This window comes from Pelophylax lessonae (genome assembly GCF_965119305.1).
Source record: "Pelophylax lessonae genome assembly, chromosome: 2".
NCBI lineage: Eukaryota > Metazoa > Chordata > Amphibia > Anura > Ranidae > Pelophylax > Pelophylax lessonae.
In genome coordinates this window covers 439,780,014-439,803,379 of record NC_138769.1, presented here as the reverse complement: position 1 = coordinate 439,803,379, position 23,366 = coordinate 439,780,014, and the positions used below count along the sequence as shown (strand labels likewise).

The 23,366-nt window shown below is 44.9% G+C and overlaps 1 protein-coding gene across 2 annotated transcripts in view; it reads left to right on the top strand.

The window, feature by feature from the left end:
* The window catches only part of LIMS1 (LIM zinc finger domain containing 1), a 159,236-nt gene that overhangs the window by 80,868 nt on the left and 55,002 nt on the right, over window positions 1–23,366 (top strand). Inside the window, exon 1 of one of the 2 annotated variants that reach the window (XM_082245891.1) lies at window positions 6,999–7,179. The exons of the other annotated variant lie outside the window; for it this stretch is intronic. Within the exon in view, the coding sequence (XP_082102017.1) occupies window positions 7,073–7,179 (107 nt within the window). The 5' untranslated portion in view covers window positions 6,999–7,072. Of the gene's footprint in view, window positions 1–6,998; window positions 7,180–23,366 lie in introns of those variants that run through there. 2 annotated transcript variants of the gene reach the window in all.

Genomic DNA, 23,366 nt, shown 5'->3' with positions numbered 1-23,366 from the left:
TTTTTTTTTTTAAAAAAAAAAATGTAAAAAATCTAAATTTTTTTTAACATTTTAGGCCAATTTGTTTTCTACATATTTTTGGTAAGAAAAATCGCAATAAGCGTATTTTGATTGGTTTGCGCAAATGTTATTGCGTTTACTAACTACGGGAAAGATTTATGTAATTTTTTATTGTTTTTTTTTTTTTTTTTTAACTATTAATGGCGGCGATCTGCGTATTTTTTTTTTTTTGCAGGACTGCGACATTGCAGCGGATAGATCGGACTCTTGACTGACATTTTTGACACTTTTGGGGATACCAGTGACATTACTACAGTAATCAGTGCTATCAATATGCACTGTTACTGTAAAAATTACACTGGCAGGGAAGGGGTTATCTTTATTAGTGATCAAGGGGTTAAGTGTGTCCCTAGGTGCGTGATTCTAACTGTCAAGGGGCGTGGCTTGTTAGATCATAACAGAGACATACGATCCTACATAGCAGGATCGCATAGCCTCTGTCATGATCTAAGGGAGAATGACAGATGGCTGTGTTTACATCAGCCGCCTGCCTTTCTCACTCTCCTGCGGGAGATCGCGAGTGACCGGCGGACATCGGAGCCGCCGGTCACACGCGCGGGGATGTCAGGGAACGAGCGGGGGCGGGAGCGCGCCTCCGGCGGCGCGCGCTCGCCCCCCTAGAGGCTCGTGGGCGAGTGACGTACCCCTACGTCACTTTGCCCAAGAGGGACTGACCGCCGCTGTATATAGTCGTGCGGCGGTCGGCAAGTGGTTAAGAGGGGCTGTTCCCTCTTAAGGGGTTTTTTAAAATTTTTATTTTGTTCAGACTGGGCTCCTGTGTCCTGGTTAAGGGCACTTATGTTTAGCCTTTGGTTATTTTCCTCACCCCTCATTTTCCTTTTTGGCACTGCTTTTGGACATCCCAGTATTTATGATTTATAGAGTACTGTGTCCATCGATGAACAAAGGAGAAAATTGGATTTTTGTACTTACTGTAAAATCCATTTCTCTGAGTTCATTGACGAACACAACAGCCACCCCTCTATGAAGTTCTGATACTTCTAATACTGCTTGCTACTAAACTGATTACCTAGAGCAGAGAGGGGGGTTATATACCAAGCTGAGGACGGCCCATAGGCGTAGCCAGGTGTTTTTGTTCTGCCTAGTCCTACTTCTGCAGGAGGCAATATAACCCAGTAGTTATGATTTATGGAGTGCTGTCTCCATCAAACTCAGAGAAATGGATTTTACGGTAAGTAAAAAAAATGCCATTTTATTTTAGGGCTTAGCTTTGTGGGTGCCTAATGGTGTCCTGTGCTGAATTGAACATGGATGTAGTTCTTGTTCTGAATGCCTACCCTCTTTCCGTCTGAGCTGAAGTCTGAAATGAAAACCTCTTTTTAAGTATTGTGGAAAGGCTAAAGATAATGCAACATGCAGAATTGTTGATTTGTACATATTAGTCCCCGTTCACACTAAGGCGACCTGTGAGGCGACCTGGTCACCTCACAGGTCGCCTTCCATAGGGAAGCTGCGGACCCGTTCACAAGTCGGCCACAAGTCGCTCCGACTTAGAAAAAGGGTCCGGAGCTTCTTTGGGGCGACCCGGAGCGACCGTCATAGACTTCAATGTTATGAAGTCCGTGCCGGCCGCTCCGGGGTCGCCGCGCGCTGCTCGCACCGCAACCTCGGAGGTCGCCCCCCCAAGTCGGATCGCCCCTATGTGAACGGGGCCTTACTGACTGTTCCCTACTTCCCACAGCTGGTGTTTGTAGAATAGGCTTCTGTGTTAATGGGCTAGGGAGTTTTAACATTACCACTGTACGTTGAAGCAAACCTGTGCTTTGCCAGGGCTAGTCCATTCTGCCGGCAGGAGTGAAAAATACCCAGTACTTCCTGGAATGGAGGAGCAAGTGGCTCACACGCCTTCTTCCAGTTGACAGCATTAATGCTTGGTGATTGCCTTTTACTCTCACATGGAGATAGAGAAAGTTGGAGATAATAAATGTGTGACTAGGGATTTCTGTACTTGCCTTTAAAAAAGGAAGTACGGCCAAAGCTCTTTCGGCAATGTGTCTCCTTTGTGTCACAAGAGTGCATTTAGTTCTGCATTCCTGTGACTCAGGTTCAGCCGACAGTTGGCTAAAGTCTGCTGTAGGCTGGCATCACAGCGCCAGTCTGCACAATATTGTCGGGATCTGCCCAGATGCCCGACTGGTTGCTGGTTTAGTCTCTCGGCATGCAGCTTCTGTCTCCTTCACAGTCCAGCATTCCAGTAAGCGCTGACAGTCACCAGCACTGTATTTGAAAGGGTCTGTAACATTGTATGTTCGCAACTACTTTAAAGTTCTTCTAAAGCAGGGGTGGCGAACACGCGGCTCTCGAGCCGCATGCGGCTCCCGGCCAAAATGAATGCGGCTCTTTGCCTCTTATCATTGTTTGGTATACTGTGGCTCTTTGCCAAGTTTGGTTTTGTTATGCTGCGGGACCTCTGAGGAAAGATCTCCAAGCGCGTAGTCCCGCCCCCAGGCTGCGTCATCACGTCTCCCATGTCCCAACTGCACGGGCCAGAGAGCGTGGGGACCCGTGTGTCTCCCTCCCGCCTCAGCTGCCTGTCACGGACATGTCTGAGTGACTGACGAGAGCTCAGCTCAGCCGAGACAGCCGCCCGCTGACATCTTCCCCGCCGAGGCTCCGCAAAACCTTATCTAACCAGCTACCTAAGTCACCCTGAGGCGGCCTCAGCAGGCACTGGAGTGCACTGGCAGCAGCACCGACCATCCGACGACCATCCGTGACCCTGCGCATATCAACAGCAGCAGGTGAGGAGGGGAGGGGGGGGCTCTCTGATAGGACCTAAATGCAGAGAGGTGGCTCTGATGAAGGATGCAAATGTGGAAGGGGTGCACTAAGGGGGTCTCTGATGGGGGCATTAATGTGTGTGGGGGTCTCTGATGGGGGACATTTATGTGTGTGGGGGTCTCTGATGGGGGACATTTATGTGTGTGGGGGTCTCTGATAAGGACATTATTGTGCAGGGGTCTCTGATGGGGACACAAATGTGCAGCAGAGAGGCTGGTGGGGACCAAATGTATGGGCAGAGCCAAAACCAAAATTTTAGCTTGAAAATTAGGGGCAGAAGATTACTGGAAACAAAAGATGCCAGAAATCCCACTGAGATTATCATCCCATCATTTCAACAAGGTAACAAAAAACACCTGACTGAGCATGTTATATTATGTGTTTAATATATTATTGTTAAAGTTATATGCTTTTGTGTGAGTGTTTGTCTGTTTTGGCAGGTCACTGCGTGGTGTGGCTCTCTGACTCTCACAGTTTAAAATTTTGGCTCCTTTTGTCGAACTTGTTCGCCACCCCTGTTCTAAAGCTAAGATTAAAAGAAAACAAAAAAGAAAAAAAACGTATACTTCCCTGCTCCGTCTAATGGTTTTGCACAGAGCAGCCCTGATCCTCTTCTTTTTGGGCCTCCCTTCGGCGGTCCTGACTCCTCCCCCTTGCTGAGTGTCCCCAATAGCAAACCTTTTGCTACGGGGGCACTTGAGCAGGTTCGTTCCCGAGTCGCGCTCTGTGTGTCTGTTCACACACACACACAGCATGGCTCAACCTTCCCTCATTGGCTCACTTGCTGTGATTGACAGCAGTGACCCTACTGAAATAAAATCTATGTCCTTTTCCCACAAATAGAGCTTTCATTTGGTGGTATTTGATTACCTGTGCAATTTTTTTTTTTTTTTTTTTTTTGCACTATAAACAAAAAAAGAGCGACAATTCTGAAAAAAAAAAACAATATTTTTCACATTCTGCTATATAACATAATCCATAAAAAAAAATTTAAAAATCAAAAATTTTCATCCTCTTAAGCCAATTTGTATTCTGCTACATATTTCTGGTAAATAAAAAATCGCGATAAGTTTATTTTGATTGGTTTGCGCAAAAGCTATTGCGTCTACAAACTAGAGGAAAGAATGGCGGCAATCTGCGATAATTCTTTTTTTTTTTTTTTTTTTTATTTGCGGGACTGTGACATTGCGGCGGACAGATCGAACCCCTAACTGACATTTTTGACACTTTTGGGGGGACCAGTGACATTACTACAGTAATCAGTGCTACAAATATGCACTGTTACTGTAATAATGACATTGGCAGGGAAGGGGTTAACTTAGTGGTTGATCAAAGGGTTAAATGTGAGCCTAGGGGAGTGTTTACTAACTGTGGGGGGAGGGGCTTGTGAAATGACCATAGAGACCTGTGATCATTTCAGAGAGAAGAATGATCTGCTGTGTTTACAACAGGCGACCATGGTTCTCTCTCAGCGGGGAGCCATCGTAGGTGCTCGGCGGCAATCGTGGCCGTCGGTCCCGTGTATCGGTAACCCCGCTGCCTAGTGGGGGTGGGAGCGTGTCACTGCCTGCTTGCGCTCGCCCTTCCAACACCAAGTACACGACTGACGTACGGCTAAATCAGTTCGCGTAGGAGGGCCAGCCTGCGGCAGTAAATGTGCGGCCGGCAGTCTGGAAGCTGTTAAAAAAGATCCTTGATTAACGGTGAGTTGACAAATTAAAGTAATTGTAAAATCGCTTTTTTTAAAAAAATAAATAAATAAACATGTTATACTTACCTGCTCTTTGCAGTGGGTTTTGCACAGAGTTGCCCGGATCCTCCTCTTCTCTGGTCCCTTTTCTGTGCTCCTGGCCCCTCTCTCCTGTTGAGTGCCCCCGCAGCAAGCAGCTTGCTATGGGGGCACCCGAGCCGAAGCATAGCTCCCTGCATCCATTCAGACACGGAGCCACCACCTGGCCCTGCCCCGCCCCCTCTCTCTCCTGATTGGCTGGCTGGCTGGCTGGCTGACTGACTTGGACAGCAGCAGGAACCAATTGTGAATTTGTTCTGTTTACTGTTGTCAGTGAAAGTGAAAGTAAATCCCAAATTTTGGGTTGTTCACAAAACAGTATTAGAGGGGAAATCTTCCAACTGGTTCTGGCGACCTGAGTGGCCCCAAGTGATTCTCTTAATTTACAGGGATTTCCTCTCACTTCCCGTTTTGGCTATGGGACAGGAAGTAAGGGGAAATCTCCCCAATGGGACACAGATAGCAAAAAAATTGATCCCTTACTATATTCAAAATAAAAAAGAACATTTTGCCTATATTTCTACTTTCAGTAAAATAGATGTAAACCCAGTTACTAAAATCTTTGAAAATCGTTCATGTCATTTCAAAAGTAATTTTCAGTTGAAATCTGCATTATTTATTAAATCTGGATTCTAAATTATTTTTTGACCACATATTTTACTAAAGCATTCTTTTACACCAGTGCTTTAGTTATTTGTCTTAACTTCAGGCATTTAGCAGTTCTATTCCAAAGTGTTAGTGATCTATGAGATTCCTTTTGCGTACAGCACTTCAGTTATATATTTTATATACATAGCGGCAATTTAATTTGGAACATTCTTTGTGTACATACTCTATGCAATTATTGTGAGGGATGTATATTGACCTGTGAATTGGTGGAGAACTCAATGGCACAATGGATCAGCTTAGAAAAGTGATTTGGGTGGGTGGTCTTGCTCAGGAAAATAATTCAGCATGCTGGAAAATTAGATTTTGCCTTCGTTTACACCATAGGTGTCCAACCTTTTGGCTTCTCTGGGCCACATTGAGTGTAGAGAAATTGTCTCGGGCCGCATATAAAATATATACTATAGTTAAGGTATATAAGTAATAAAATGCCGCTGCGCCCTTCCCGCGCCGCCGCGCCCCCCCCCCCCCCTAATTTAACACAACTAGAGGATGATCAAATGAAATGGAATCAGTATACAGAAGTTTACTTCTTCTGAGTGATAATAAAGGAACACTCTAACCATCATCACCACTTCAGTGATATGAAGTGGTCATGGTGGTAGGAGTCAGAAACACTGCACATGCTCCCCTGCCCCCTCTGAGGCAGCCTCTGCCTACCGTTAGTTGGAAGCTGCTGTGGCCGTGCCCCCGACCTGACTTCCTTCCTCCCTAGCAAAAAAAGAAATTGTCAGGGGGCAGTGGGCCGCATTGCCTGAGGTTCCGGGCCGCAGGTTGGACATGCCTGGTTTACACTGAACGCGGCTTTGAAATCGTGTGAGTTCAAAGCCGCATTCCAATCCGACTTCGGGGGGCGACTTCAAAGACATCTGTGCGGGTTCATGCACAGATAAAAAGTCGCCAAAAGTAGTGGAGGAACTACTTTTGGAAATCGGTGTGACGCCGCAAAGTTGGCGTTGCTCCGATTGCCAGCAATAGGCTGCAATTTGACCTGTATTATAAAAATTTTAAATTCAATTTCCTTGAGATTTCCCTTTAACTATGTAATGCAAGGGCCTCCCTGATAGCATACAAATTGAAAGGGTTTTAGGTTTATATTTTGGTAAATCTAAAGGAAAATTGCACAAGAAAATTGTATATTGTATGGCCAGCCTTTAGGGGCTTAAAATGTTTGAAAAACAAAACCGTAACTCGAGACAAACTGTTCTGTGTGTAGTTAGTGAATAATTTCAGGAAGGGAAACTCCTGTCTTTTTCCCTGGTTTGGTTTATTTATAGAAAGCTGATAATGTAGAATTTCAACTATTAATTGTATGCTGAGAGCAATAGTAGTTTGTCCAGCAAAATGAAATAGCAGTGCAATCAGGCATTCAGTGTTGTGTCCTGGCAGCTCTTTGTGTACTGTATTCTCTGATGCATTATTTTGTGTGGGTGCCTGTCCACTTAGCACAACAATGAGTTTGTGTGTGCAGTTTCAAAGGACAAAAGATGACCCAAACAAGCCCGCCTCCAGCCAGCTTTACAAATCTCTTTCCTAGACCATCCCATAGGTGTGTAGGTCTGTGATAAGGAGAGCATACCGGAGTGGCCCTGTAGATGGGTGTGTGCGAGTGAGAAACAGGAAGAGGCTGCGAGTGCTTCTGGCAAGGGATTCTCTGCCTGTAACACTGCAGGTGTGCATACACACAACGCGCCTGTCTCTGGAGGCTATTTCAACTTTTTTTTATTGGCTTCTTACATTTTTTGGGGTTTAAAGATGAATGCTTTGCAGCTAAAGGAGCTGTCCCAGTCAGACCTGTACAGGAGGAGAAAGGAGCGTCCAGACAGTTTAGGACTAAATGGAATCCATACAGATAAACTGAGGTGAGTGTGTTCACTTATATCACCAGCGAGTGTGCTGCAGATGAATTCCTCTTACTGGGGGGGTTAAACCTATGCTGTAGGGGGTCCTTGCATCCTCAGTGGGGTTTGCATTGTTGTACCATTCGTGTTTCCAGGAGTAAAATCTAGCATAATCTCATAGTTTTTGATCTATGCAGCTCTTTCAGTATAGTTTCTTCCTATTTTTAATTTTGTAAAGAAAAAAACCTGGCTTTCGGTTTGTAAGGTCCTGTGCTGGACACACTCACTCGCATGCATTGTCCTGAGCTGTTGGTAGAAATATTTAATTTTGGTTCCTCACTACTGTCTCTTCTGCTGTCCTCTGTGTATGTTGATATCCTGGTACATGTTAGATCCTGCTTGTACTGCCAGTGCTGATTGAAGGGGCTTTACAAAGAAGAATGTGGTAGAACTACTTATGACCTCCAATGGGCAGGCAGACGTCCGGGTTTTTCTTTCTGACGATTGTTTGCAGAAACCTTCCTGTGTAGCTGAAGCATTTACTTATAGAGTACTAATGTATGGTAATGGAAAGGCTTTAATGGTATATGCCTCGTATTGAGACAGATTAGTGAACCTGCTGGTTCACGTAAAATAAAATGACCCCAAGTCATCCATGACAAAATTGTGGCACAAGTACTCTTAATTGGTCTGATTTACTGGGGTTTGAACCCTTCACCCCAGCTATTTACTTGCCTGAAGACAGAGTTGCTCATGCACGGCCTGCCTAGTTCAGTATTACATTTCCAATCTTAAGAAAAGCTGTAAGAGAAAATATGTAAGCTTCCATTGCTGGTCTCATGATAATGCCACTTGCCTGGTTGCTATGCGGACCCCTTGTCTTCAATACTTTACTGATTCAGAATGTGTTTGCAGGTGAGAAGTTGTGATTTAATTGCCTACAAGCATGTTCAAGTCAAAGACTCTGGCTACTTCTGGAATCAGTATTTTTAGACAACTAGTATATTCTGAAGGTCTGCAGTGGTGGTCAACATGTTTCACCCATACAAGTTGCCCCTACACATTACTCCTGTATCATTTAGGAGTTAACTATTACAAGAAACAAGAGTTTAATTCTTTCTTCAGACCAGAGCTCACCCTTTGTAGGCCACCACTATAATTATTTACACTAGTAATTTCCAATGCTCTGTTTGTTCCACTGTGCCTGGTAATTACAGCCTTTTCCTTTATGGTATAGCTTAAACACACAAAAACAGCGCCCCTAGAACTGGATATGTGAAGTGTAAATAATGGTCCCTAGACTGCTTAATGAATGTTTGAGCAAAAACAGTGAAAAGGTTTGTTTTGTCGGCTTCATTGCTTCATTTTCCTTGTACGTATGACAGTAAAGCTGGCTATATGTGGCTCAGGTTTGTGGATGGAGGAATCCCCACTGCTAACTATCATATTCCGGGTGGAAAATATAAGCGGAACAGGGACTACATCTGATGCAGTCAACTCTTCCACTGATAATTTTCCAATTGGCTCCTTCATTTTTTGACTTGTTGAGCTGGGTGGTGCTTGGAAGGGCCACCCACGTTTTGAATTTTGGACAATTTCTAGGCTTAGGTTTTGAAAAGAACAATGACAGCAAGATTTCTGACAAAGCATTTACACTGCTTTGGGACAGCTTCATGCAGCTTTGATGAAGTCTTTAAATCACCCGATCAGATCCGCCTGTCAGTTTTTTAGGCGGATCGGATGCGGGTGTCAGCGGACATGTCACCGCTGACATCCGCTGCTCCATAGGGCTGAATGGGGCATCCGCATCCGATCCGCCTAAAAAACTGACAGGCGGATCTGATCGGACCGCCCGTGTGAAAGAGCCCTAACAGTCAGTGTGCATGAGGCCTAAAGGTTTACAGAATTCAGGAATACTAATTACTTAAAGTGTTACCACAGGGTCAATTTTACAAACAAACTCACCCTTGAAGGAGGAGTGTTTTTATAATTAACTTTTAAGTCACATGTGTACTGAAAAGCCACAAATTCTACACTCCCAGCCACTGCAAGTATTTTACAATTCCCTCTCTAGCCACTGTGGTTTTTGTTTAAATGTCAGCACAAATCACATTGGTGGTGGGTGCAAATTTTCAACTCGTCTGTGCTGGATTTTCAATCAACAAGCTCTCCGATTCCCCATAGAGAGCAGCGGGGGCTGTGACACCTCCCTCTCCGCACTGCAAGCGGAGACGGAGCTGTCATCCGCCGGCTCAGCGGGGATCGCTGATCGATCCCTGCTGAGCAGCACGGATCCGCCTACAGAGGCGGACCGTGTGAAAGAGCCCTTTAAAATGCTGCTTTTGGTGGAGTCTGGGATTTTCTTTTGTTTTTATTCTGCCTCCTAATGCTCCATGTTGGCCTATGTGTCCATGCGCACACAGGTGTTTAGAGGCAGAAAAAAACACTGCCAGCTCATCCATGAGCAGCAGTGTTCTGTCAGAAAAAAAACACTAGGCACGTCAAGCACTTAGCGTTAATGCATTTCAATGGCAAGAAAGAATTGCCATTCTGGCCAATAAAATGAATTAATGCCCAAGCGCTTGAGTGCAGAACTAAGTGCACTCCTGAGATCCACTGGAGAAGTAGAGCCACAGGAGCTTTGGTCATACTTCTACTTTAAAAGATAAGTAACATTTTTCAAATAGAACACTGTAAATAGAGGACACGACCGGGTGGGGCGGAGCCTTCATGGCCAAGTTTTTACAGATTGTGACAGCTAGGGTAAGGGAGAAGATCCCCTGTTAGCTGTCAGAATGCGAGAGTAGGGGCCAGTGCAGGTGTACCATGTTCCAAAAGGTGAACTTATCCTTTAACCACTTTATTACCGCTGGACGTCATATGACTGCCAGGGCTTTAAGTGGGGATATCTGAATGACACCTGCAGCTGCTGATGATGTCACGACCGGCCTAGCAGTTGCCAATACTGCCGTGATCTCGGCTGGATAGCCTAGATCACTTTTTTGTTATTTCAGGCTTTCTAGCCTGCAGGAGAGATCTGAGGTCTTATTGACCCCCTGATCTCCCCATAAAGAGGACCGGTCATTCACTATTCCTATTACAAGGGATGTTTACATTCCTTGTAATAGGAATAAAAGTGATCAAAAATAATTAAAGGGAAAGTATAAAAATAAAATGTAAAGTGCCCCTGTCCCCAGGTGCTCGTATGCAGATGCGAACGCATGCGTACGTCGCTGTCACATATGTTAACGACATCCAATCCTTACATGTGAGGTATCCCCACGAACGTTGGCGTGAGAGCAACAATTCTAGCCCAAGACCTCATCTGTAACTCTAAACTGGTAACCTGTAAAAAATTTTAAATCGCTGCCCATGGAGATCTTTAAGTTTGGTTTCATTCCACGAGTGTGCGCAGTTTTAAAGCGTGACATGTTGGGTATCTATTTACTCGGCGCAACATCATCTTTCACATTGTGATTTTTTTCCGAAAAAATCGCATTTAAAAAATTTCTGCACAAATACTGTGTGACACAAAAAGTTGCAATGACCACCATTTTATTCCCTAGGGTCTCTGCTAAAAAAGATATATATAATGTTTGGGGGTTCTGAGTAATTTTCTAGCAAAAAAAATTATGATTTTTTTTTATGTAGGAGCGGAGTGCCAGAAATGGCCCAGTATGGAAGTGGTTAAAGCTTGGTGTGCACACTGTCTTATTTAAGCTGAATCTCGTACCTGGAATGCCTAAGGGTCACCATACACATCATACACGGACCATACAATCTTTGTACACAACTTTTAATTTACCAAAACTATGTAATATTGTATGAGGACCTACCTTGTACTACATAGTTGGTATATCTAAAACAGATTGTACAGCCAGAATATAACGTGTGTGCTGAATCTGTCTGGTTACTTTATGCATGCACACACCCCCTCTATTCTTAGTTTTAGGTGGCTGTTTATTTTTTCTTGCGAAAAATGCAGCAGATAAGAACCTACCATTACATTCCCTTAGATGTTCTCTGTGTAGAGATTTGGCCATATATAGCATTTCATCATATTTTTCTTTACAACAAAGGGGCAAGGTAGTATGTGCATTACTTTGTGGGAACAGTTTGGGGATGGCCCCTTCCTGTTTCAGCGTCACTGTGCAGCAGTGCACCATACAAGGGCCATAAAGAAATAGATGAGCGAATGTGGGGTGGAGGAACTTGACTGGCCTACAAATAGTCCTGACCTCAACCCAATAGAACACCTTTGGGATGATTTAGAGTGGAGACTGCAAGCCAGGCCTTTTCGTCCAACATCCGTGCCTGACCTCACAAATGTGCTTTTGGAAGAATAGTCAAACATTCCCATAGACACTCCTAAACCTTATGGACAGCCTTCCCAGGAGAGTTGAAGCTGTTAAAGCTGCAAAGGGTGGGCCAACTCAATTTTGAACCCTACGGACTAATGCTGGCCATAAACTGTATGAAAAATAATTCAAACTCATTTTCGAAAAATGAACACCCGGCCGTGAGAGCAGACGATCGTGCCATCATTCAATGATGGAATTTGTATCGATAAATCGTTCAATGGACTTAAATGAATCAGTTTTCGTTCATTTTGTCACATATGCCTAGAGCAAACAGTTCGGGTGAGAAACACATTAACCTTTCAATTTATCGTTCATTGGCAGAATTTTCCAAACTGTTCCTACGATTTTTCAGCTCTAAAAAGTTCAAACTGATTTTCTATTTGTGCCCATTAACTGGACGAAAAACGAACGAATGGACCAAATGACAGATTTTCAAACAATTTTTCAGGCTAGTGTATGGCCAGCATAAGACTGGGATGCCAATAAAGTTAATGTGTGTGTAAAGGCAGGTGTCCCGATACTTTTGACAATATAATGTATGTCATCGAAGACATAAAAATGTCAGGTTTGTCTTTGCATGCGAGCAATAAATACACAGCTCGTAAAGGGTACTTCCCCTGTACATTACTTGTCAGTGCTTTCATCACAACCATGTACCAGCATGCCTGGCGCATTTTAAGGAACAAAATATTTTAGAGTGTGTAACGTGGTTTTTGAGGGATGTTGCAAGCGACCTTTAGGCATTTGGTTATCAGATGAGACGGTGACTGAGAAAATGGAAAACAGCTAGAGGGACCGGGTATGTGGGAAACAGGATATTGAGTAGGTTGTATGTAGGTGAGTCTGCGCTTAATCACTGTTGACATATTGCAAAGTTTTATACCAGCGTTTGGTTCCCTTCAGTCAGAACTATGGCAAGTGAAATCAAATAACCGTAGGAATTTACATAGATAGATGCTGGCAGTACAGATAAAATAATAGTCATATACATACTGAGTTCAGTACGGTGTAGAGGCGTTCTCTATCTTAGTCACAATGGCATATGCAGTAGTTTCCAGTCAGTTTGTGCCCATTTTAAAGAAGCCATGGCAGCTGCTACCTAAATTTTAGTGTAAGTGTATTAATGGTGCGCTATTCATTGGAAAAATAAAAAGTTACACATATCAATCATAAGAATTTAGCTAAAGACGCAAATCTCAGTGCTTAGTCTGCACCTTAATGACATCCAGGAACACATAGTGAAACATTGTGGAAAAATCCCTTTTGGAATGATCAACTAAAATACGTGAGTCTTTAAACACATGCAGTGCTTTTTTATTACAATCTGAGATAAAATATTGTGATTCCTCCACTCTGTGCAATGCTTCTTCACTCAAAGATAATAGTGCTTAATGTGCCCAATCCTTTCACCTACTGAGCACCTCAGTGTGCAATGCGCGCTCACCTGAAGCACAAAGTTTGTGCAGTGTGATATATCTCTGTCCACCCAAAGGACTTCCCAAATCTCCCTGTAATCCTTCCTCTGTTATAGGTGGAACAGCTCCACAATTATGGAAACTAAAGAGGTAAAGTTAATAGTGTAGTATTTTTTTAAAAACATTAGCATAAAAAAAATCTTTAGAACACTTCCATTTAGGTAGTGTAAAGCAAGCGGTTGTGATCCAATAAAAGCTGTCCTAATGACAGGGCTCAAAATTTAAAGTCCCGAGCTACTAGCCAGGCCTTAAAGGTTACTTGCCACTAGTTGCCCCACCCAACTCCTACCCTGCCCCGCCCCTAATCCCGCCCCTAAACGCACCCTCCTAAATGATCTCATAAAATTAAACTGTTAAAGTTTTTGCATTAATGCAGAAGTTACAAAAATAAATATTAACTGGAGGGGGGGGGCTGAAGAGCACTGGGGGGGGCTGAAGAGCACTGGGGAGGGCTAGAGGGGGGGGGGCTGGAGGGGGGGGGAGCTGAAGAGGGGGGGGGGCTGAAAAGCACTAAGGGGCTGGAGAGGGGGGGGGGGGCTGTACAGCACTAGGGGAGCCAGCAAAAAAAAAAGAAGTTTGATAGGAGGGGGATGGGGTGGCTGCATATAGAGGAATTGATCTTTGCATATTCCTCCTGCAAGCGCTAAATGCCTGCAGAGAGGAGAATCAGGCATCCAGCCCAGCTGCTGCAGTAGGAAATATGCAAAGATCAATTCCTCTATATGCAGCCGCCCCACTGCTCCTTCTATGCAGTCACAAAGGGAGGCAGCGGCTGCTCAATCCTCGGGCACTCACCTTCTTCCAGCCCCCGGGAGCAGCGCAGCACAGACGGAGAAGAGATGATCGGCGCGAGTACCAGTGTAGCATGAAGATAACCCCCATTGGTATGCCACTGCTGGCCGGTGTTGTGCCGATATCGGTTTCCCCTTGCTTTCGGCTGTCAGAGCGCGGATCATCCAACTGTAACAGCTTGTAATTGCCGGGCGCTCGGTGACACACACAGTCCCGCCTCCTAGCCCGCCTTCTTTGATAGACGTCACACGTCCTGGTTGGCCAGGTGTTCTGTCCATCAAAGAAGCCGGGCTAGGAGGCGGGACCCTTTTATTTGTCTATAATATTCAGAATTATGCCAAAAATAGTTATGTTGGAGGCAATATTCGAGGCATTTAAGTAGATCCTTCTTTTGTTTGACTTTCAGGTCACAAAAATTATCCATACCTAAATGTTACCTCAACCTTTCATATTCCTGATCTGTGCCTGCTAGATCATGTACTTGTATAAAAAAGTATCCTGTTCTCTTTGTATTGTTTCCTGTGTGTGAGGCCTTGGTTTCACCATGTGCAGAGACAAAACATTTTCAGCAAGGGCACAGAGAAAGCATTTATTCTCTATGTACCCTGTTCACACTGTAAAACGAGTATGTGCTGATTTTTTTTCTGCATTGAATCTGCAACCTATATGCAGTTTTCTGCATGGAAAAACATGTAACATCAACCTTGTGGTGTGAACAGGGCACATAGAAAACCATTATTTTCTTTGTGTCCTCGCAGAGAAATATGTAAAGAAATACACACGTCTCTGTACATGGTGTGAACAAACCTACGCAAGACAAAGAGCGGTCTGACGAACGAGCCGCGCATGCTCCAACCACTGCCTTCACCTGACTTCACACCGGCTGCGTGCATTCCAGCTTGGTTCCGGAACCTGGAGAGCCTCATTGCCTCTTCACATCCCTGTTCCTCCATGTCGTCCTCGGGCTCTGACAGCTGCTGGACAGCTCTCTCTCTCTCTCACTCTCCCCACCATGAGACAAAGGGCATAGCATTGCATGAGGATTTTTATTTATATGCCTGATTCCTTTTATGATCCTGTAAGTGTTTTTAATAACTTTGTGCTTGGGAAACCATCTTCTAATGCGGCACTTAGAATTGCGGTGATTCTGCCCACGATCCGGAATCATTGCAAATCGCGGGACGCCTGTGCGATGCCCGTGATTTGCAATGGCACCCCCAAACACTGTGCAATGTTGTTGCGGTTTGCCTGCCGAAACGCGGTAACATCGCGCAAACAGAATCGGGGGACGCATGACGCCCAAAAAAGGTACAGGAGCTTCTTTTGTGCGTCATGCGTCCCACAATTCTGTTTGCGCGATGTTACCGCGATTCAGCAGGCGGAAATCGCGGCAACATCACACAGTGTTTGAGGTGCAATTGCAAATCCAGGGCATCCCACAGGCGTCCTGCGATTTGCAATGATTCCAGATCACGGGCAGAATTGCGGCGACTCTGCCCGTGATCCGCTACGCCTGCATGTGAATGTAGCCTTAGAGGCGCCTTCCTTTTCTCTCTGGGGCCTAGCCTATTCTCCTTTAGGCCCCGTTCACACTGGGGCGATCCAACTTCCCAGGGTGACCTCCGAGGTCACGGTGCAAGCAGCGCGCCGCGACCTCGGAGTGGCCGGCACGGACTTCATAACATTGAAGTCTATGACGGTCGCTCCGGGTCGCCCCAAAGAAGCTCCGGACCCTTTTTCTAAGTCGGAGCGACTTGTGTTGCTCCTATTAGAACGGGTCCGCAGCTTCCCTATGGAAGGCGACCTACGGCGACCTGTGAGGTGACCAGGTCGCCTCACAGGTCGCCCCAGTGTGAACGGGGACTTAAAGTCATTGATTGTAAATGCAATTTAGAAAACAAACATACTTACCTACTCTGTGCAGTGGTTTTGCACAGAGCACCCCCGATCCTCCTTTTCTGGGGTCCCAACTGGCGCTCCTGGCTCCCTTCTTCAATTTTTGTCCTCGAGACTCAACAAGAAGTGATGTGAGGGAATTCCCCCCCCCCCCCCCAACTTATGGCACTTTTCCACTGCAAGTACCGGCTAGTACCGGCTCGGCTCTACTTGGCCCTGCTTGGCCCGGTTTGCCTTTCCACTGCTGGTGCCGCATGGTATAGTGTCGGAACGGTTCGGTACGGTACGGTATAGGTTTGCTTTTCCACTAAAGTAGTACTAAAGTTAAGTGGGTGGGATAACAATGGGGTGGGTGGGATTCTCTGACCAATCAGTGGCTAGTAGTGACTGCATGCAAAGGATTGTGGGATATGGTACCAGTTTGGTACCTGTTGGAACCACAATCGAGTAGGTACTGTTTTTTCAGAGCCGTACTGTACCGTACCGTTCGGTTCCATGCAGTGGAAAAGCAAACCTATACCGTACCGTACCGAACCGTTCCGACCCTATACCATGCGGTACCGCAGTGGAAAAGCAGAAAAGCGTGCCGAACCGGTACGGTTCCATGCAGTGGAAAAGCGCCATTAGACAGTTGTTACAGGACCTGGTTTTGTTTGCAAGATTTCACCTTTATTCCTGTTTTGGTAGCAGCTTGGATTTTGTGTCCTTTTTTTTTTTTTTCTCCCCTCACTTTCAGGCTGCACTCCCATTTAGGTGCAAGTTTTTGTGGCTTGTATAGTGCAGTCTATTAATTTGAATGGAGTACCCCATACAAGTCAAAAGTATCAAAAGAAGCTTCTTCACCCTTATGTGTAGAGCTCTGGCCATTTCTTACCGTGTGTTTTTAGCTTGTGATGCGTACATGCATCTTGTACCCATGGTGCGTTGCCAGTTTCTCTGCCAGCAGGAATGATACCAGTTTGCAAGGTCTGCAGAGTCCACAGATATTTTCATCTGCCATATATGCAATGCAGCTTAAAGTAAAGCTAACTTTAGCCATTTATTGAGCTATAAGGCTCAATGCAGTTGTTACGCTGAGAGCACTGCTGCATTGTCATCTGGTGATATTGATCATAAAAGGCTATACTATAATTTTAAAAACAAATGGTTACATATTTAGAAAAAAAAAGTTCTCTTTATGCAAATATAACCATTTCTTTACTGCTAACCTTTTAATTACCAATAAATGCATCTTTAACCACTTCAGTACAGGGCACTTTCACCCTCTTCCTGCCCATTCCAATTTTCAGCATTCAGTGCTGTCGCACTTTAAATGACAATTGCGCGTTCATGTAACACTATACCCATATGAAATTTTTATAATTATTTTTTTTTAGACCGATACAGCTCTCTTTTGGTACTATTCAATCACCGCTGGGTTTTTTAATTTGCTTAACCACTTAAGCCCCGGAAGATTTTACCCCCTTCCTGACCAGGGGGTATTTTGCGATTCGGCACTGCGTGACTTTAACGGACAATTGCGCTGTCGTGCGACGCTGTACCTAAACAAATTTGACGTCCTTTTTTCCCCCACAAATAGAGCTTTCTTTTGGCTGTATTTGATCACCTGTGCGATTTTTTTTGATCATGCGCTATAATCAAAAAATGAGCGACAATTTTGCAAAAATAACAATATTTTTCACATATTTTTTATATGAAATTCCCTCTCAAAAAAATGTAAAAATCAAAAATGTTTTAACATTTTTGGCCAATTTGTTTTCTGCTACCTATGTTTGGTAAAAAAAATCACAATAAGCGTATTTTGATTGGTTTGCGCAAAAGTTATTGCGTTTACTAACTAAGGGAAAGATTTTTGTCATTTTTGTTGTTTTTGTAATGGCGGCGATCTACGATTTTTTTTTTTTTTTTTTGTGCAGGACTGCGACATTGCGGCGGACAGATCGGACTCTTGACTGACATTTTTGACACTTTTGGGGGTACCAGTGACATTACTACAGTAATCAGTGCTATACATATGCACTGTTACTGTAAAAATGACAGTGGCAGGGAAGGGGTTAACTTTATTGGAGAGGGTCTAACTATGCAGGGATGTGGCTGTGTGTGTAACAGCACAGATCAATGGTCCTACATAGCAGGACCATTAGATCAGTGCTTTTACACAGGGAAGAATGACAGGCGGCTTTGTTTACATTAGCCGCCTGCCTTTCTCCCTTCACAGCGGACGATCGCAAGTGACCGGCGGACATCAGGTCTGCTGGTCACACGCACGGGGGTGTCCGCGAACGAGCCGAGGTGGGAGCGCGCCTCCGGCTCCCAGGCTAGTGACGTACCGGTACGTCGCTTTGCCTGGCCGGGGCTGACCGCCGCAGTATATGTACTTGCGGCAGTCGGCAACCGGTTAACAGACAAAAGTCAAAAAATTTAGAAAAAAACAACCCTTTTTCTTTGTTTCTGTTATAGTTTTCCAAATAAGTAATTTTTCTTCACTGATGTGCGCTGATGAGGCTGCACTAATGGGTACTAATGGGCACTGATAGGCGGCACTGATGGGCTGCACTTATTATCAGTGTAAATGTCCCCTGTGGCTGGAAAGCAGGTTATCGGCTTGCTTTCCTTCCCTCAGACACCGACAGCGCTGAGGAAAGGAAATGTCGTTAACCGGCATTTGTTTACATGTGATCTGCTGTGATTGGAAACAGCTGATTGCATGGTAAAGAGCCTACAACATCGGCTCTTAACACGAGCGCACAAGCGACGCAATGTGAAGGACATCATATGACGTTCAGTCAGGACCAGCAATCAATCTGCTATAGGCTGGTCAGGAAGGTGTTAAAGGATAAGTTCATCTTGTTAAAAAAATAAAAATAAATGCACATCTTTTTGCAGGTAAAAACATTTTTTACTCAGAGCCTGCAAAGCATTGTAACCACAAACAGCAAATCACAGGTGCAATGCAGCACTCGTACTGACTGTCATTGTTGTCATTGTATCTATCTGCGTCTGCCTCTTGATATGTGCAGGCAGTTACACACTGACAGGAAACCTCAACAAACTACCTAGAGCGCTCAGCAGCACCCTGGTAGTTCATTGAGAACTACAAGCCAACAGCCACAAAGGCTGTCAGTAGTTGAAGTTCTCCCTTTCACAGAACTGTTAATGAATGACGCAGCCAGGTGGTCAGAGCCCCGCATAGCCGTTTTTTTTTTTTTTTTTTGGTGGCAGCAAATACAGGGAGAAGATCCCCCGCTCCCTGTCGCAACGGGAGATGTGGGGGCTGCTGCAACAGTAACATGTTACAAAAGGTGAACTTCTTCTTTAATGTAATAGTCTCAAATTTTACCACAAGTCCAATTCATTTGTGAATTATCCCCCTGTTGAGGTGTGCGTGTGTTAAAAAAAAAAAAAAAAAATTAAATAATTGTTACCCATACCTTGGTACATTTACAAAGTACCAGTCCCCACACCCAATATATGTATTCAAAAAGCATTTGTCTCTTTTCTGTGGACGTCAGAAATCAGTCAGCTCTATGCTATCCCCACCCCTTGCTATTCTAACTTTATCCAATTTAAGTAAAAACTATTTATTTATATTTGTGTGGTGTTCATGCACACACGTTACCATAAAGCCCCGTACACACGTACCGATCATCGTCATACAAACGTTCGTCTTTTCTCCCCGGGATGTCGATGTCTGTTGAAAAGTGCAAAGACAGCACAAGAATTTTGTCCGCCGACTTCAGCTGACTGCAGAAGTGATGTCATGTAATGGTTAACTTTCCCTGTGTTTTTTCTTTTCTGAGCATGCCCAGTCTTGCAAATCTGCGGTCTGTCGGCTGATTTCTGTACTGACTGGCGAACAATCGTCCGTTCTGGTGTCGGCATACAAAAATTTTTATGTTTGCAAGAAAGACTCTTGTCCGCAGAATGTGCGCAGACAGCTGTCGGAGGCACCATACTAACAAGCGTACAATCGGCAGATCTTTCGTCCGCCGACGTTTGTATGACGACGATCGGTACGTGTGTACGGGCCTTTAGGCCCCGTTCACACTGGGGCGATTCGACTTCCCAGGGCGACCTCCGAGGTCGCGGTGCGAGCAGCGCGCCGTGACCTCGGAGCGGCCGGCACGGACTTCATAACATTGAAGTCTATGACGGTCGCTCCGGGTCGCCCCAAAGAAGCTCCGGACCCTTTTTCTAAGTCGGAGCGACTTGTGTCGCTCCTATTAGAACGGGTCCACAGCTTCTCTATGGCAGGCGACCTACGGCGACCTGTGAGGCGACCAGGTCGCCTCACAGGTCGCCCCAGTGTGAACGGGGACTGAATTGTGTTAAGACAGCCCTTTGTATTTTAAATGAGTTTCCAATATACCCCAACTTGTCCAAAATCAAGCCTGACCATTTTTTGTAATGCAATGCTCCTACAATTTGCTGCCATGCTTTGTGGCATGATACAACATGGGCGTGTTGAGGAAGCTGCCACAGTGCAAACGTGTGTATCTGTGTATCGGCTGTAATTGTGGGGCTCATTTTTTCTAACTGATGTTTTTTTTTTTCTTCTATCGGGTTTAAAAAAAAAAACTTTTTCCATTTCTCTTTTTAATTAAAATTATTTTTTTTTTTTTTATAGTCCTGACCAAAATAATGAGATTCTGTACAAAACTCAAACACATACCCCTGCTATACTTATTCTGCACTGTCTTCAGTTAACAGTGCTGGGACCAGTGCTTTAAGTGGGCCGGTATGCACTGGTACTCAGTACCGCCACTTCCAAATATGGCTCTTGAGCATACCGCCACCTCTCCAGTACACTCATTTTGGACATCTGCGCCCTCAATTGTCCCCCCAAGAATATTTCCCACTCCAGAGCCAGACCTGTCACCACCAGTGAGTCCCCCTGGAGTCCCAGCCCAGGCCAGGGGGGGGGGGGTGCTCTGTGGGGACCCTGATGTGGGGTGAGGGGGGACAACAAAATTTATAGGCTATAATAGAGTACCAGCACCTCTTTTGGGCCACTTAAAGCACTGGCTGGGACAGAGTTGTGGCTGAGGATTTGTGTGCAAGCAGAGCCACAATGGTTCACCAGTGCTCTGTCCTCACACCAGTACATAGAATAGCAAGCATGTAGCTTTTCTGGCAGTATACCACACATTGTTGGTACATTGGTTGGTACATTGCAGTGTGCTATGCTGCAATGCATGTGCATCAGCATGGTGTGTTGAGATGAGAATGAATGACACCACATCGCACCAATAAAGGTAACGTGTGCAGGAGCACCCGGAGGAGATCCACACGGGGAGGACATGCAAACGCCATGGTTGGGATCCAAACCAATGACCCTAGTGCTGCCGGGCAGAAGTGCTAAGCACTAAATTTGGCCATAGATGGGTTAGTACGTGTACGGACAAGTCTTTAACTTCTAGCCAAGATGTGCCTTGAGTGGCTGTAGAGAAGTATTCGAAGGGTCTGTTTAGTAAATTATTATAGAGTTTGGCATGCGCGGCAGTGAGGCTACAGTGGGATGCTTGTTTTAGTGGGCTGCACGGTTTGCTTCTTTTTTTCTTCTAAAGTGTCACAAAATTACCATTTATTCGTGTCGCTGCACAGAAGCATAGTGTGGTGTCTTCCAGTGCACTTTAGTAAGATGCTACTTGACTGCATTTTACCACAGTTCACTGCACCACTGGCCTGTGTTGGGTGGAAGAGCCAGTGTGTTTTCTATGTGCAGTGAATATGTGGTGACTGCGTTGTGTTAACCTACATATACTTAATGCTGTATGCGGGTTAAGGTTTTTTTTTTTTTTTTTTTTTTGCTATAGCAATTATGGCCTGTAATTACCTAGCTACTAACCTGCACTGAGCAGTGCCAGCTGCCGCCTAATGGGCACGCACACAGCAAAGCTGCCCCAACTGCACATACACTGGCAGGACAGCAGAGTGGGCCTAAAGGCCCGTACACACGTGCAGATTGTCGGCCGAAAAGATTCTGCCGACGACCGATCGGCCGATTTTCGGCTTGTTAGTATGATGCTTCCGACAGCCGACAGCGCACTTTCGGCCGAACAGAATCTGTCGTGCAAGCATTAAAATTTTTGTATGCCGACACCAGAACGGCCGGTTGTTTGCCAGTCAGTACAGATTTCGGCCGACAGACAGCAGATTTGCAAGACTGGGCATGCTCAGAAAAGAAAAACACAGGGAAAGTTAACCATCACATGACATCACTTCTGCAGTCGGCGGACAAAATTCGTGTGCAATCTTTTGCACTTTTCAGCGGACACGTCAGCCAGGGGACAAAAGACGGCCGATCGTTCGGCCGACGATCGGTACGTGTGTACGGGGCTTTACTGCCGTGCACTCCCGACTGAAAGCTCATGGTGGAAGATGGAGTGACCATAGGAAGGAGGAGACAGAGGCATCAAAAAATTTTAAGTATTTGGGGTTCAGAAACGCAGATACAATTTGGGAGGGGCCTTAAGTACTTCAGACGGCCCACCGCATATATACTGTGGGAGGGCAGCCCAGCTGCGCAAAATTACGTACATGTACGTGATTTTGTGCACTGGTTTTTGGGGGCCGCCGAAGCACTGCTCCCGCTGTGATTGGACACAGCAGGAGCCAATCAGCAGGCCGCACCGATCGTTCGGCAGAATGACAGAACGGCGGTTTGCCTGTGAAAACAAGGCTGACCGCGAGGAAGGGAGAGATCTCTCTGAGAGCACTGTTTACTGAATTGGTGTCACTGGTCCCCAAAAAGTGTCACTTAGTGTTAGATTTGTCCACCGCAATGTCGCAGGCCTACTAAAAAAACAATTAAAAAAAGTCTATAAATGTATCCCATAATTTGTAGATGCTATAACTTTTGTGCAAACCAATCGATATACGCTTTATTAGGATTTTTTTTTTTTTTTTACCAAAAATATGTAGCAGAATACATATTGGCCTAAGGCTCCATTCATACCTGAGCGTATCGGTTTCAGGCTTCTTTTTTGGGCATTTTGCAGACTTTTTTTTTAGGCGTTTTTTGCAGGTGTTTGGAGACGGGCATTGACATCTAACAATGCTTGTAAAATAGCAGAAAAGAAGCTTGTGTACTCTTTTTGAGCTTCAGGCATTTTGCTTCAGGTGACAAAACTCTCAGATGTGAACAGTGGCCATTGAAATGAATGGGATTTTGCTTGTTGGGCGTTTAGAGACTTCAGAGATGAGCTTTTTACGAGCTGAAAAACGCGCAGGTGTGAACAGGGCTTCAATTTCTTTATTGGGAATGTTTGATAGCAGAAAGTTAAAAAATGCTGTTTTTTTTTTTTCAAAATTGTGTTTTTTTTTTTTTTTTTGTTTTATAGAGCAAAAAAGAAAAACTACAGAGGTGATCAAATACCACCAAAAGAAAGCTATATTTGTTGGGAAAACATCAATTTTATTTGGGTACACCATTACAGAAACGCGCAATTCTCAGTTAAAGCAACTCAGTGCCATATTGCAAAAAATGGCCTGGTCATTAGGGGTTAAAACCTTCCGGAGCTGACGTGATTAATTCAGATACGTTTTTTACTACTAAGCTTTAGTGCTATTTTAAAGCTGTTCCTTGACAGGTACTATTGCAAAATCATGGACACATTTCTGAATTGCTCTGAAGCTGAAGCCTAATTTCCTGGTGAAAGTTGAGTAAGCAAGCGGTTGCTAG